Genomic DNA, 13,156 nt, shown 5'->3' with positions numbered 1-13,156 from the left:
ATTTAATTGTGTACTATATGCAGAGCTCAAGTTACAAAGGTACTTTTGAGGTCTGCAGCAGAGAAATAGTTGTCTGAACACATAATTGAGCAGTGTGCATAAGGCAAGGAGGATTTGACCATGGTGGAGAGTCTTTTTTCATATCTTTCACCCAGATCAAATTTGAACAACTTATTGCTGAAGGTGGTAACTACAGACTCAAATAATGGTCATTTGGACCACAATAGCACTATATAAGAAGCAAAATATTTTCCTGATGACATACAAGATAGAATTTAACCTCCAGGCCATTATGCTTTTTCAAAGTTAAACCAATGAATGGAAATCTTTCAAGGATGCAGAGTGAACATAAGGTAAAAATGTCATTTTGCAGTTCTGAAATCATGACATATATGCATCTCTTTATGGCATATTGAAGTTCATATTAAAACCTAGGGAAAAATTCCCCTCTCCTCCTGGTTTTAGACTGGTGCAACTTCAGTGACTTAAACGAAATTTCCAATGATTGACAGCATTCTAAGAATAGCATCAGGCCTCCTTAATATTTAAGTTAGGAAGGGATACTTACACTACAGTGATGGGGTTCTTTGAGATGCGGTACTCAGGGTAAATCCCCTGAAGGTGCACACATGCCTCCTGCATGTGAAATTGAAGGTTTTTTTTTGTTTTTTTTTAAAATGGCAGTGTCTGTCAGGGCCACACATGTGCCCTGTGCCTCCTTGTGCGAGGGCACAGACCCTTCCTTAGCTCCCTCACAATTCAAGGGCTGTGTTACCGTGAGGACTATGAAAAGCTAAGATGAAGGGCGCATTGTGGGATTCACATCAACTGCATCTCAAAGAACCATGGCTCCTGTACGGTAAGTAACCAGTCTTTCTTTGCGTATGTCAGTGTGGAATCCTCTGTAGGCTACTGGTGAGCAGAATACTCCTTGGACAGTGGGAACAAGGAGTTACAGCTGCATCAGTCAAACGGCAATTAAAGAACATCTGACCTGCCTGCCATGTGAAGGGTAAAATGTTTCACAAGAGTCAGTGGGTTGCTCCATGTTGAATGATCTCAGAGGCTGGAACATTCCTGAAATAGATGGAAGATGTTGCTTGTGTGCCAATGGAGAGGCTCACCAGCCACTTGAGGGCATTCAGAGATGCTCATGGTGAGATGATTTGGTATTTCAATGGGCTGGATATAGTCACAAAGAGGTGGCGAGACTACCTAAAGGGCTTGGTCTTGTTAAAGTAACAGAACAAAGCTCCAGGCACATCTAAAGTATGCAGCTTCTTTCTCCAGGCATTGAGTGCAACATTGGGAAGAAGGCTAGCAAGGTGATTCATTGGTGCACATGGAATTTGGAAACCACCTTAGGGATGAACATGTGGTGTGGTCTCAACACCACCTTGTTCCCGTGGAAGGATGTGTAAAGAGCTACCAGGGCGTGGAGCTCACTAAAGCTCTGTACCAAGGTGACAGCAACCAGAAAATCTATCTTGATGGTAAGGCGGTGTGCTGAGCAGTCTGACAGGGGTTCAAAAGGAGGCTCTGTGAGTTTTAGGAGGACAGTGTTGAGGTACCACATGGGAGTTGGGTCGCTAACCAACGGGCAAGTATGCAGGAGGCCCTTGAGAAATTTTGATTTTGTCAGATGGTAGGATTGTACTGGAGCATGGCTCACTTACATTGCCACAAGGCAGACCTAGACAGAGCTAAATGCCAGTCCAGCCTGTTTCAGCTCCAGCATATAGTCTAGGCTCTTTGGTATCAGGATGTCTACTGGTTCTAGGTCTCACTGGGCTACCTGTATTGAGAACCTCTTCCTTTCTGAAGGGGAGATCATCCTAGTGGATGGTTTCCTGCTCTGTATAAGAATTTCCTGAATCTGAAGGGAGCAGTCTCTGTCAGCAGTGTTCAATCAGGCAACACCCAAGCCGTCCGGTGCAACAACCCGGTGCAGTATCTGGGCTCGGCTCTGAAATACTATGTCTGCGCAGACTGGGAGGTGTATAGGAGACTGCCTGGATATCTGCAATAGGTCTGACAGCCAAAACTATCTCTACCAGTAAAGGACTAACAGCGCGATTATAGACTCATCTCACTGGATCTTGGAATCAGTGGAAAGGCATATAGCTCGAGACCAATGGAGGAGAAAGGCATTTGGTAACGAGCCCAGGTTCATGCACTCTCTGAAACGGAAGTTTGAACATTTGGTGTGGTCCTCTGTGGTGCAAACAAGTCCATTAGGCGAGTTCCCCATTGACTGAATATGGTGGACTTTCAGAGTGAACACTCATGGTTGGTGATCAGTTGTTGGCTCAAGAAGTCCGAGGTCATTGCTGACCCCTGGTAGGTGAAGAGCCAACAGGTTATCCCTGAGAGGTGGGAGGGTCCCAGAGCTCAGGCTGCAGCCCAAGCCTCTTCACAGCAATTAAACAACCCCTTAGCCCAGGCCCTTTAGCCCCAGTCAACCAGTATGAGCCAGTCGTGGGTGTTTAATTGCAGTGTAGACGTACCTAAGGAGTCCTAGTTGAAAGAACAGGGACAGGATGTATTCTAAGGCTGTTACAGTCTGCAACTGGGACCTGCTTCTGATCAGCGAGTTGTCCTGGTATAGGTAGATGTGCATTCCATGCCTCCATAAATGCACTGTCACTACTGCTAGGCATTTTGCGAATACTCTTGGTGCTGTAGAGATTCTGAAGGTCAGAACATTGCATTGGTAATAGTTGGGCCCCACTCTGAATCTTAGGTAGTTTCTGTAGGCTGAATGGATAGCTATATGGAAGTAAATATCCTGCAAGTCAAAAGCCAGAAACCAGAATTGTGCTTGGAGAAATGGAGGCAAGTGTTACGGTTCTGAACCTGAGATGGCGTATGTATTAAATGAGCCTCTTCAGGTCTAGGATAGGACGAAGGCACCTTTTCTTTTTCAGAAAGAGTTAATACCAGGAGTAGAAGCTTCTTCCCCTGAACTCTGGTGGAAGCTCCTCTCTGGATCCTAGACAGAAGGCTGCTTCTGCTTGTAGTGGCCTTTTGCAAGATGGGTCCTTGAAGAGGGATGGGGACAGGATAAAGGAGTGGAACTGGATGGGATAGCCACAGGTAACGATTTCTAGCACCCATCTGTCAGATGTTATGGTAGACAAAATGGGGTGAGGCAGCTTCTGAAGGCCAAGCTCCCTGGACTGGATCTGATGTGGCTCCTGACAGTTCCTCTATAGATTGTTGTTGGGTTGTAGGTGAGAAGTGCATTGCTGAGGAGGAGGAAGGTTGGTGCCTCTCTGTTGTACCCTGGTGTCTTTTTGGCATGGTACTCCGGTAGCCTGGGATGGCAAGATGGTGTAGTCTTTGGTTAAAGATACACATCCACAGTTGGTCAAATCAGTCCATAGCAGAGAAGTGCTCTTGGATTCCTCGAGGATGCTGAACTCTCACATAGCAGCCTCTGCAAGTAATGCCTTCTACCATCTTGGCTTGGCTAGGAAACGCCATCCGATCTTCGTGAACTAAGACCCTCGGCTGGATTACAGCAATGCTATATTCATGAACATGCAGACTTCAGCATTAAAGAAACTGCAACTAGTTCAGAATGCTGAAGCACATCTTACCTGAGCAACACAGGCTACCACAACCACGTCAAAGGACTCTCCGCTGACCACAGCGGAGAGGATTCACTGCTTGAAGGTGGAGAAAACGTATGCTCCAGTAATAGTGAGAAAGAATATGCCTCTTCCAGGTATGGTTCTGAGGAATATGGGTGCTCTCAGTATCAGAATCCGTCCTGGTACCATAAGGTGCTTCGGCACCAATTACAGTCCTGGCTTTGCCAGAGATGCCTCCTCTGAAGTAGGGGTCAACACTGAGAGGGGCTTCACTGGAGCTGGATGCTGGAGGACTCCGTGTTATAGGCTGCTCTGTATAACCAGCTCTCGACAACAAGCAGAAGCTTTACATGGTCTGTCCTTGTGGAAGGACACCAAGCTCCGCTTGGAGTTTCTGCCTCTGTGTTTGGAGACACTTTTCTTGGTTCTGGAGGTGTTGGTATTGATGCCAGGTCTTTTCTCTGCACTGTCTTCTCCACAGCGGTCTTTGGTGTGACAAGTCTGCTAGACACAGTGCTGGATGACACTGGCTCTTTGCTAGCCCAACTCTGGAGCTGGTCTCCTCAGGTTCTGAGGAGACCCTCATGGATTGCCCCAGGATATGAAGCTTAAACCTGATGTCTCCTGACTTACACGTCCTAGTGGAGGATGCGAGGCACACTGAACATCTGCTGGGTATATAGTGAACTCACCTAAACCTACAGGTTTAGGTGAGTTCACTATATACCCAGCAGAACTCACCTATAGTGTCCATCTTTCAGGGTAATTAGTCCAACAGGGCTTGGAGCCTGTAGGTTTTGAGGCTGCCATGTCAAGCAGCTCTGTTTGCGTGTGCATGTAAGGGGTCTGTACAGGGGGAATGTCAGTGCTCAGTCCAGACAGGTTGATATATATATCTATATCTATATATCTATATATCTATATATATATCATGATAGTCGTATGTCAGAGTCAGAAGAGTTGTGAAGATTTGTAGTAAGTTTTTGTAGAAAATTTAGCCAAAGCCAAGAACTGATGGGGTCAAACACTTCACTGGTTCCATGTTGCTGCCACTGGTGGTAAGAAGGTACTGAGGGAGGGTTGTTGCCACCCCGCCCTTTATGCCCTCAGAGAGAAGCATGAGAAAACACAGGGTGCATACATGGCCCCAAAGGACACTTATTAAAAAAATCCTCTAGTCTTAGGTGCATGAGGAGCATGTGCACCTACAGTGGGAACCATGCTGACACATACTTGAAGAACTGTGTTACTCCAACACATCATCAGCAGCAGGAGCTAAAGTCTCCAGAGTGCTTCATCTTTAAAGGGGACAAAATCTTCCTGGACAGGTGAATCAGATTAGTTCCACATTCTGAACAATTTTAATATGGACTGCTGTGAAAAGTGTTATTGAATCTATCAACAGCTTAATTGGAATGGAGTATGCCTGCCTTGATAGGCCTTCATGGTCATCCTCAATGATTCCTTGAGAACTCTACGGACCGACTCTTCTCTGCAGAGCCCACTGAAAATCCTGCTACCTTTAAGAACTCCATCCAGTGGGGTAAAGGAGATCTGGCTGGCTTTCTGCTCAGCCTGTGAACTGCAAACTTCAAAACACTATGGGAAAAGTGCAGTGTCTCGCATGAAGGCCTCTGTACCTCACCCGCCTGAAAGGACCTGCATTGCTTATTTACAGTATTATGTTTAATTCTGTCCATGAGACTGTTTGCTTTTTGTAAGTTTGACAAAAGTGACAGCAGTCAGATTTATTTTTTGTTTTGTGATGGCACCCAGCAGCCAAAGCCAGGTTCATGTCTCCATTGTGCTGGGTGCAGTTGTGAAAGTTTCCCAAGGTAAGTTAGTAAAAAGGGTGTGTGAGCAAAGAGGCCCACAGGATAGTACAGAAATAGCATTGAAGTTACCACTGACAGCTAGTTTGAATTGTTAACTACCTTTTCTCCTCATCGACCCACCTCTCACTTCTGAGGAGCGGACACCGATGCTAGTCGTTTCGGACTTTTCCAACTTTAAGTAAAAAGAAACAAAAGATAAAAGTGAATTTCAGTTTAACACACCCCCAAACAGGAAAGCCAATATACAGTCTTTGTCTCTGAAACTTGCTTCATATTTACAGCATATCTTAGCACAAAGTTATTTCATACAGGAATACATATTTTACATTCCTAGCAAAATTTGCCACCCATCTTCTTTTGCAGCCACACCATTCTTTTCCTGGGAGGGTGAACGAGGAGGAAGGTTTTAGAAGATTGCAGCATATACTAGTATCGAACATTTGTAAATATGCACCAAGTTTAGCTATTCAAGTACATACTTATAAATGAGTATCTTGTGCTTTTTCAACCAGATTATATCCTAATATATATGAAATGTCATTGAAAAGTTAAGTAAATTACAATACAAATTTGTTATGCATCTGTTTTATTCTATGGCACACAGTCTAATTGGGAGCACTCAATATTATAATGTTATTTATAATCCCTTCTATAGAGAATGAGCCTTCAGTACTTTAGAAACTGGTTTAGTAACATACACAGCATACAAGGATACACTTTAATCAGTTGCTTAACTGCAACCACCTCTCTGTTGAAACACGGCATGATTTTAATACTTTGTACAGTGAATCCAATTGAAACTACACAGGGGGCAGCTTTTTTTTGGTTGGGGGAATATAACCAACTCCAGAGTACTGCTTTCCAACTAGGTTATACATCTCTGATCTAGCAGAAAGTGCTATGGAATTTGTAATGATCCTAGAGCAGTGGTTTTCAACCTTTTTTCATTTACAAACCTCTAAAAAATTTCAAATGGAGTTGCAGACCCCTTTGGAAATCTTAGCCATAGTCTGTGGACCCCACGGTGAAAACCACTGTTCCAGACCGTTCATGGCCTCAGCGTCTCATCTGAATGACTGCATCTTGTTCTGCTCAGGGTCCCTTGTCGGGACACTGAATCATTAATGATCCAAGCCGCCTACGGAACCACCAGCACCTTGCAGCACTGAGGCTTTTCCACAGCAGTCTGCCAACAAAGTGGTGACATAGCCTTCTCCTGCTGAGCTTATGAAAGGAGGCAAGATCCCATCTGGAAGCAGTATAAGCTTTATGCTAAAGAGTATCCAGCACTAGCTGAAGTGTTTGAGCAAAGTGATTGCCCACAATATGTTTAATTAGGATTTAAATTAAGACTGGTTTCAGAAGGTAGCTATGATGCCCTGCACAAATGTTACCACTTTGAATGAAAGTTACATAACTGGCGGGCAAGCAAGCAAGCATACAAATCTTGTGTTCTGTGCCCTGGGGGCAACTCACTTTTAAAGTGATGGCACTATAGGTCTCGTCTAGGACCCAACGTACTTTAGCAGTCTGCTAGATCTCATGGAATTAGTCACAGGGGCATAATGGAAGGCAAGGAAAGACGTTTATTATAACTAGTAGCATGATAATGAATACTAAGCACATTTATATTTATGGGGCATAATAACTTACCTGACTTTAGTTAAGTTATACACAGCTTTTCAGTTCCAGTTCACCTATTAATCTGACATTTCTTTTACAACCATATTGCTAGTATCTACATTCACTGAAAAAGAAGTGTGCAGACGTGATGGAGGGCAGGTAGTCAATTTAAATGAATACATGGAAAATGATCTTGACAAATTGGAGAGCTGGTCTGAATTCAACATGATGAAATTCAGTATAGACAAGTGCAAAGTACTGCACTTAAGAAGGAAAATTCCAGTTCACAACTACAAAATGGGGAAGACCTGTCGAGGTGGCAGTAAAGGATCTGAGGGTTATCGGGGACCACAAACTGAATATGAGTCATCAATGTGATGCAGCTTCATAAAAGGCTAATATGATTTTGGGCTGTACTAACAGGAGTGTCGTTTGTAAGACACAGGAGGTAACTATCCCTCTCAACTTGGCACTGGTGAGGCCCCACCAGGAGCACTGTGTCCTATTCTGGGCACCACAATTTAGGAAGGATGTGGACAAATGGGAAAGAGTTCCGAGGAGATCAACAAAAATGACAAAAGGTTTAGAAAACCTGACCTATAGGGAAAGGTTGAAAAAAAACTGGGCACATTTAGTCTTGAGAAAAGAAGACTGCAGGGCAACATAATAGTCTTCTAATATTTTGCTAAGGGCTGTTATAAAGAGATCGATGACCAATTGTCCTCTATGTCCACTGAAGGTAGGACAAGAAGTCAGGGGTTTAATCTGCAGCAAGGGAGATTTAAGTTAGATATTAGGAAAAATGTGCTAACTATAAAGGTAGTTAAGCTCTGGAACAGGCTTCCAAGGGAGGTTGTGGCATCCCCATCACTGGAAGCTTTTAAAAACAAGTTGGACAACCCCCTGTTAGGGATGGTCTAGATTTACTTGGTCCTGTCACAATGCAGGGGGCTGGACTTGATGACTTCTTGAGGTCCCTTCCAGTCTGACATTTCTATGATTCTATGCATGAATGAGGAACAGAAAATAATATACAGAGGCCAGATAGGCAAACATCACTCTCTTTCCATTATCAAGGCGTAGATAAATGCTCAAAAAGGAGTAACCTCAGTTATCAACATCACTATGAATATATTTAACGTTCTTAAATCACCATGACTTATCACTTTTCTCAGCTCTCTCGCTTTAGAAACAGGATTTAAAAAAAAGAAAAGGAAAAGACTGAATTGAAGGATTATACCAATTTTTGAACCCAACAGCAAAGTTTAGTTTTCTCTAATGAATGGCTAGTGAAACACTTGTACGAGTCAAAATACATGTGACAAATTGAAAATAAAAGTAGTGCTGCACTATGGAAAGCAGCAAACAGAGAACCCAGACAGAAAGTAAGCTACTATGGCAACAAGCAATATAGAGATGCTTATAGATAGACGAATCTGTGTATCCTACCATTGGCTCTTGGATTCTGAACTCTGTTCTGCTCTGGCCAGTGGCTGTAGCATTGATCGGCATGGCAGACATTTCCATGGCTGCTGGATTTATGGGTATAAAAGGCACAGTCACAGCCTGACTAGCCAATACAGGGTAAGGTGGCATTTCAGAAGGTACAAGTGACACAAATTGATCCTGAGCAGCATTAGCTTCCTGGCAGGTGTCTGGGACATTAAGGCCTGGTTCTCTTAAATCCAATAAAAGTGTGGGAATTGGTTCTTCATTAAAAGACGGTAAGCTAGCCAACTCGCTCTCCCCCTGCTCTAAAGGTACAAAGCTCTCTGGTGTCCCTGCTGATGCAGAAGATGTAGGAACACACTCTTGGTACAGCAAATTACGCAACTTCTCATCGAGGCTTTTTATTGTGTTGTCAGCAAAATCAACTCTGGGTGGCCCTTCTCCATCTGACTCTACCGCACAAGGTGGCTGCAGCAGACCCATGCCAAGGCCAGCGCAGGTGACAGGCTGGGACTGGGTCAGCATTATATGTTGCTGGGACATAGCTACCGGTAGCTGGGGAGGACTTTGAAGCTGAGAGCCTGTCAGATTTAGAGGATCAGAGACAATACCCCCAGGAAGCAGCTGGTTCACCAAGGAATGCTGCATTACACCGGGTTGACTGGCCTCTGACACATGGTGGATTTGTGGCGCAGGCTGGAGTTCCAAGACGACATCAGAGAGAGCAGGAACGGGGCAGAATTCGTCTCCTTGCGCAGGAACCGTTAGAATCGAGCTGGGTGGCCTGACAGTACAGCATGAGATCTCCACATCGGGAACACAAGTGTCTTCATCTGTCTGCTGCAGCGTTTGCAGGGAGGATTCTGGAGCAAGCTGAGTATCGGAAGGCTCGTCTAGTGAAGCTGCATTGTGGGCAGAAGCATCAGGCTGACTGGGCATTACCAGGTGTAGTGGAGAATATTCTGGTTGACCTACATTAGCAACAAACTGTTCTGGGATATATGGAGCAGTTCCCGGTAGTGTTGCAGCTAAAATTTCTGCCTTGGTCTGTAAAACAGCTGAAGACGCTGCGGCAGGAACTTGTGCCAAAGGACCAGGTGTTCCACAGGGGCTGTCGTATACACTTGTTTGACTAGGGAGCTGGTTACAAAACAAGACACTAGGTGTGTCTGCCACAGCAGAGCTCATTTGCTGATCATCGGACTGTTCGGGATCTATAAGGAGTAAAAACACCAATTTCACCTTTTACAGGCTATACAGAGTGAACCATATAAAGTAACCGCAAAATTTCTTAGTCAAGTTGAAATACAGCAGGCCCTGAACTGCTAAATGTTTTCTGTTAGAAAACTAGTAACTCAATATTCAAATAAGGACCACAAATTGCAGACTACAGAAAATATTTCTGTAAAAAGGATGCAGCCTATGATAAACAGCTCTGAATAGAACTTAAATTACACACCTAACTCTTAACAGAGTTTAAGAACACTGGGACTTTTCTCTAAATAATCAAAAGACCGTCCATATTTTAGTTTAAAATTATATGCTCACATAAAATGTGTGATCCTACAGAAAAGCTCTTCATGCTGGATATGATCTATCCGTTTTGAATGGGTAATGTGTATTGCACTCCATTGGCCATTAATAGTAATAATACACTATTTATGAACTACCTTGTTTCAGCAGCGTGGTAAATCGAGGTTCATAAAAAGGTCCATATCATACATGACTTTTTAGACTGCAAATTATGTGGCCGATACTGCAGGCTCGTTTTTCATTTGTTCAAAGTTCGTAAAATTCAAGCACCTTTTGGGGCAAGGCTCCCATGCTATTCTGGAATATTCTGGTGCTCTCCAACTTGCTACCCCAAAATCCATGGCTGATGAACAATTAAGGTAAGAGGTGCCCTAAGCCAAGGAAGACACACCCTTGAATGATTCCTTCTTTGGCTGTGGCCTCCGAGCGAGCGGTGATAGTGAAGATCAAAACCAGAAGCAGGCATCATTTTTGCTGATTATTTTGGCGCTATGTGTAATCTGTGAATAACTTTAGAAATAGAAACTTATTGCAGGAATTTGTTTGGCCACACAACTCAAATCAAGCCATTGTACTTCCTCTGCAAGATTAGCCTATCTGGTTACCCCCACACAGGTACTGTGGACAGCAGCAGTTTGAGGTGCAGAGAAGTAATTAAAGGAGAACTAACAGTGCCTGTGTTAGTATCTTTGGTATCCTATATGGTCAGCTCGTGAAGCAACACAATACTCTTCAGCCTCTGCCTCTCACCATGTTGCAGCTAAAAGGAAACAATCATGATGGAAGCATGGGAGGGTATAGGAAGAACTGACAACTGCCTCTAAGATGACAAGGTCGATGGCCCACACCCTTGTTCCCTGAGATAAACAAAAGCTTTAAAAGTTCATAAATACCTGGACCTTCCGGCTGTTTACTCTGAGGAACTGCTGGGGAGAACTCTGGTACTTCCTCAGTAGGGTTTTCCACAACAGGGCATATAATAAACCACCTTTTTCCAGTATGTAAAACTAATTGTGAAGAGCAAAATAAAGGGTTAACATTGTATTTGTTTTGGAGTGTCTATACAGTACTTTAAGAAGCTGATAGGATCCAAATCAGACTTATTCTTGATGTGAAACTTCCACATTTTAGGAAGACACACGAGTCTCTAAAGTATTCATGGAGATTAAAAATAATGATCTTACTGGACTCCCATAGCAAAAAAGTGATCTTCTTGGGATGGAAAGAGTCCTCTGCCTTACAAGTGACTGTACTAGGGTGGGACCCAAGGCCAGTTCCAAAGCTCACTGAAGTTGCTGGAACGACTCTTTGATTTAAATGATGTTAAGTGAATTAATTGTACTGTAAAGAAGGTATTTGTAACAGAAAAACTGTTTTTTGGTAATGTTTTATGCAACTTACTTTATCTATTTTTCTACATAGGTGGTGGTGTTTTTTTTTTACTACTGCTCTCCTACATTTATCTTGAACTTTTACGTCCTCATTTACATATATCAAATTACGCAGTTTTCAAAATTCTATTTACAAACCAATAAAGGCAAACAGTATACTTTAAGAGTGGTCAGCAAGTGTGAACTATCGAAGAGGAGCCAGGCAGACTGCGGCATCATTGTTTGGGAAGGACACCATTGTTTTCAGTCACTGAAGCATGTTGTGCGGCCCCAAAGAGGTTTTACACACACAAACTCAGAGAAGTGCCTGGAAAATAGAGGTGTGTGCAACACATGACCAAATGCAGTTTGGAAATGAGGTTTAAACAGGATATGGTTTTATTCACTTCTCCAGTTTAGAGAGGGAGTGAAAGCCCACACTGATGCTATCCCCTTCTCTGGGAAAGAGATAATATACCAAACATATCCAAAAGAATAAGACTTCTCACTGGTAAGACAGAGTTGGCTGAAACTTCCTGGTTATCAAATTCAATTGCATCTGCAAACATTAAGGCTAGAAGAGCCAATCTCTGTTAACTTCCTTTTGCAAGCTTAGTTATTGTTGAGAACGAAAAGAGTACATTTATGAAAGCCTCGTCTCTTCCTGCTCAACCCCACTTCCAGTTTGGAGGTACCGGGGATCATCGCCAGTTTGTAAAATCTGTATATTTCCAATACACCCAAACGCTGGTTTAATCTCTTTTAGCCTTGGCACTTCAAGGCTGCTAATGGCAACTGTGGCTTTTACCAGGCCTATATTTTTAGGATATATTCCAGTCACCTATAACTGGTGGAGTTATTTGGAGACTGCTAAACTTCTGGACAGTCTAATATTACCTATTCGTTGCCTGATAGTTCGAGATTCTATTTGTATTCAAAAGCACTTTTACCATTCTGCTGATACATTGGTGTCTTCACTTGAGATTGCCGGTTCTCCTGTTTAAAACAAAAAATATGTTTTTAGACAAGCACTTTTCATAGATATTCATGGAATATCAGGGTTGGAAGGGACCTCAGGAGGTCATCTAGTCCAACCCCCTGCTCAAAGCAGGACCAATCCCCAATGTTTGCCCTGGATCCCTAAATGGCCCCCTCAAGGATTGAGCTCACAACCCTGTGTTTAGCAGGCCAATGCTCAAGCCACTGAGCTATCCCTTCCCCCGCACTAATGCAGGAACATTTTTCTGAGGAATATTTGTATTGCAAATCTTACCTGAGAAGAGGCTGTAAAACAAACTTAAAATACAGTAACTAGATAAAGAAAAAAAATCAGTTTTGATATCAAGAAACCCTCATTTATTAATTTTTTTTTTAAAAAAAGACCCGACACACAAGATTCTTACTTCATTCATTTCTAGTCTAGAGGCATCTTGCTGGGGACTTGTTCCCTGATCAGAACTTCGTTCTCCTATATCTTCACTGAGCATATCTTCTGCTTTATCAATAATATCTTTCATTTGTTCAATGAATGTCTCTTTTTCAGTCTGCAATATGAATTCCTTCTCTACCTGTAAAGAGCACATTAAGATAAACCACTAATGGCTATAGGTCAGTACTCACTGTATGGTCTTAACTAGCTGGAAGTTTGCATTTGTGTACGGAGAGCACGTGCATCATTCTTCACCCTAAACAGACAGTATTCTTATTTGGCCTCCGGCCAAACTGAATCAATCCCTGTCACAAAAAATTA

General features: G+C 43.1%; 1 protein-coding gene across 17 annotated transcripts in view; it reads right to left on the bottom strand.

Moving 5' to 3' along the window:
- WNK2 (WNK lysine deficient protein kinase 2) overlaps positions 1-13,156 on the bottom strand; it is a 187,444-nt gene that overhangs the window by 42,382 nt on the left and 131,906 nt on the right. For 13 of the 17 annotated variants that reach the window (XM_038410290.2, XM_038410289.2, XM_043519519.1 and 10 more), the window contains 5 exons: positions 12,810-12,974; positions 12,357-12,402; positions 10,930-11,043; positions 8,504-9,717; positions 5,531-5,603 (listed from right to left, as the gene is read on the bottom strand). In XM_038410290.2, the coding sequence (XP_038266218.1) occupies positions 5,531-5,603; positions 8,504-9,717; positions 10,930-11,043; positions 12,357-12,402; positions 12,810-12,974 (1,612 nt within the window). The remainder of the gene's footprint in view (positions 1-5,530; positions 5,604-8,503; positions 9,718-10,929; positions 11,044-12,356; positions 12,403-12,809; positions 12,975-13,156) is intronic. The other 4 variants (XM_043519520.1, XM_038410284.2, XM_038410285.2 and 1 more) reach the window with 1 other exon arrangement.

This window comes from Dermochelys coriacea, chromosome 7 (genome assembly GCF_009764565.3).
Source record: "Dermochelys coriacea isolate rDerCor1 chromosome 7, rDerCor1.pri.v4, whole genome shotgun sequence".
NCBI classification, from domain to species: Eukaryota; Metazoa; Chordata; order Testudines; family Dermochelyidae; genus Dermochelys; species Dermochelys coriacea.
The sequence above is the reverse complement of the archived record's forward strand: the minus strand, read 5'-3'. Positions and strand labels throughout refer to the sequence as shown.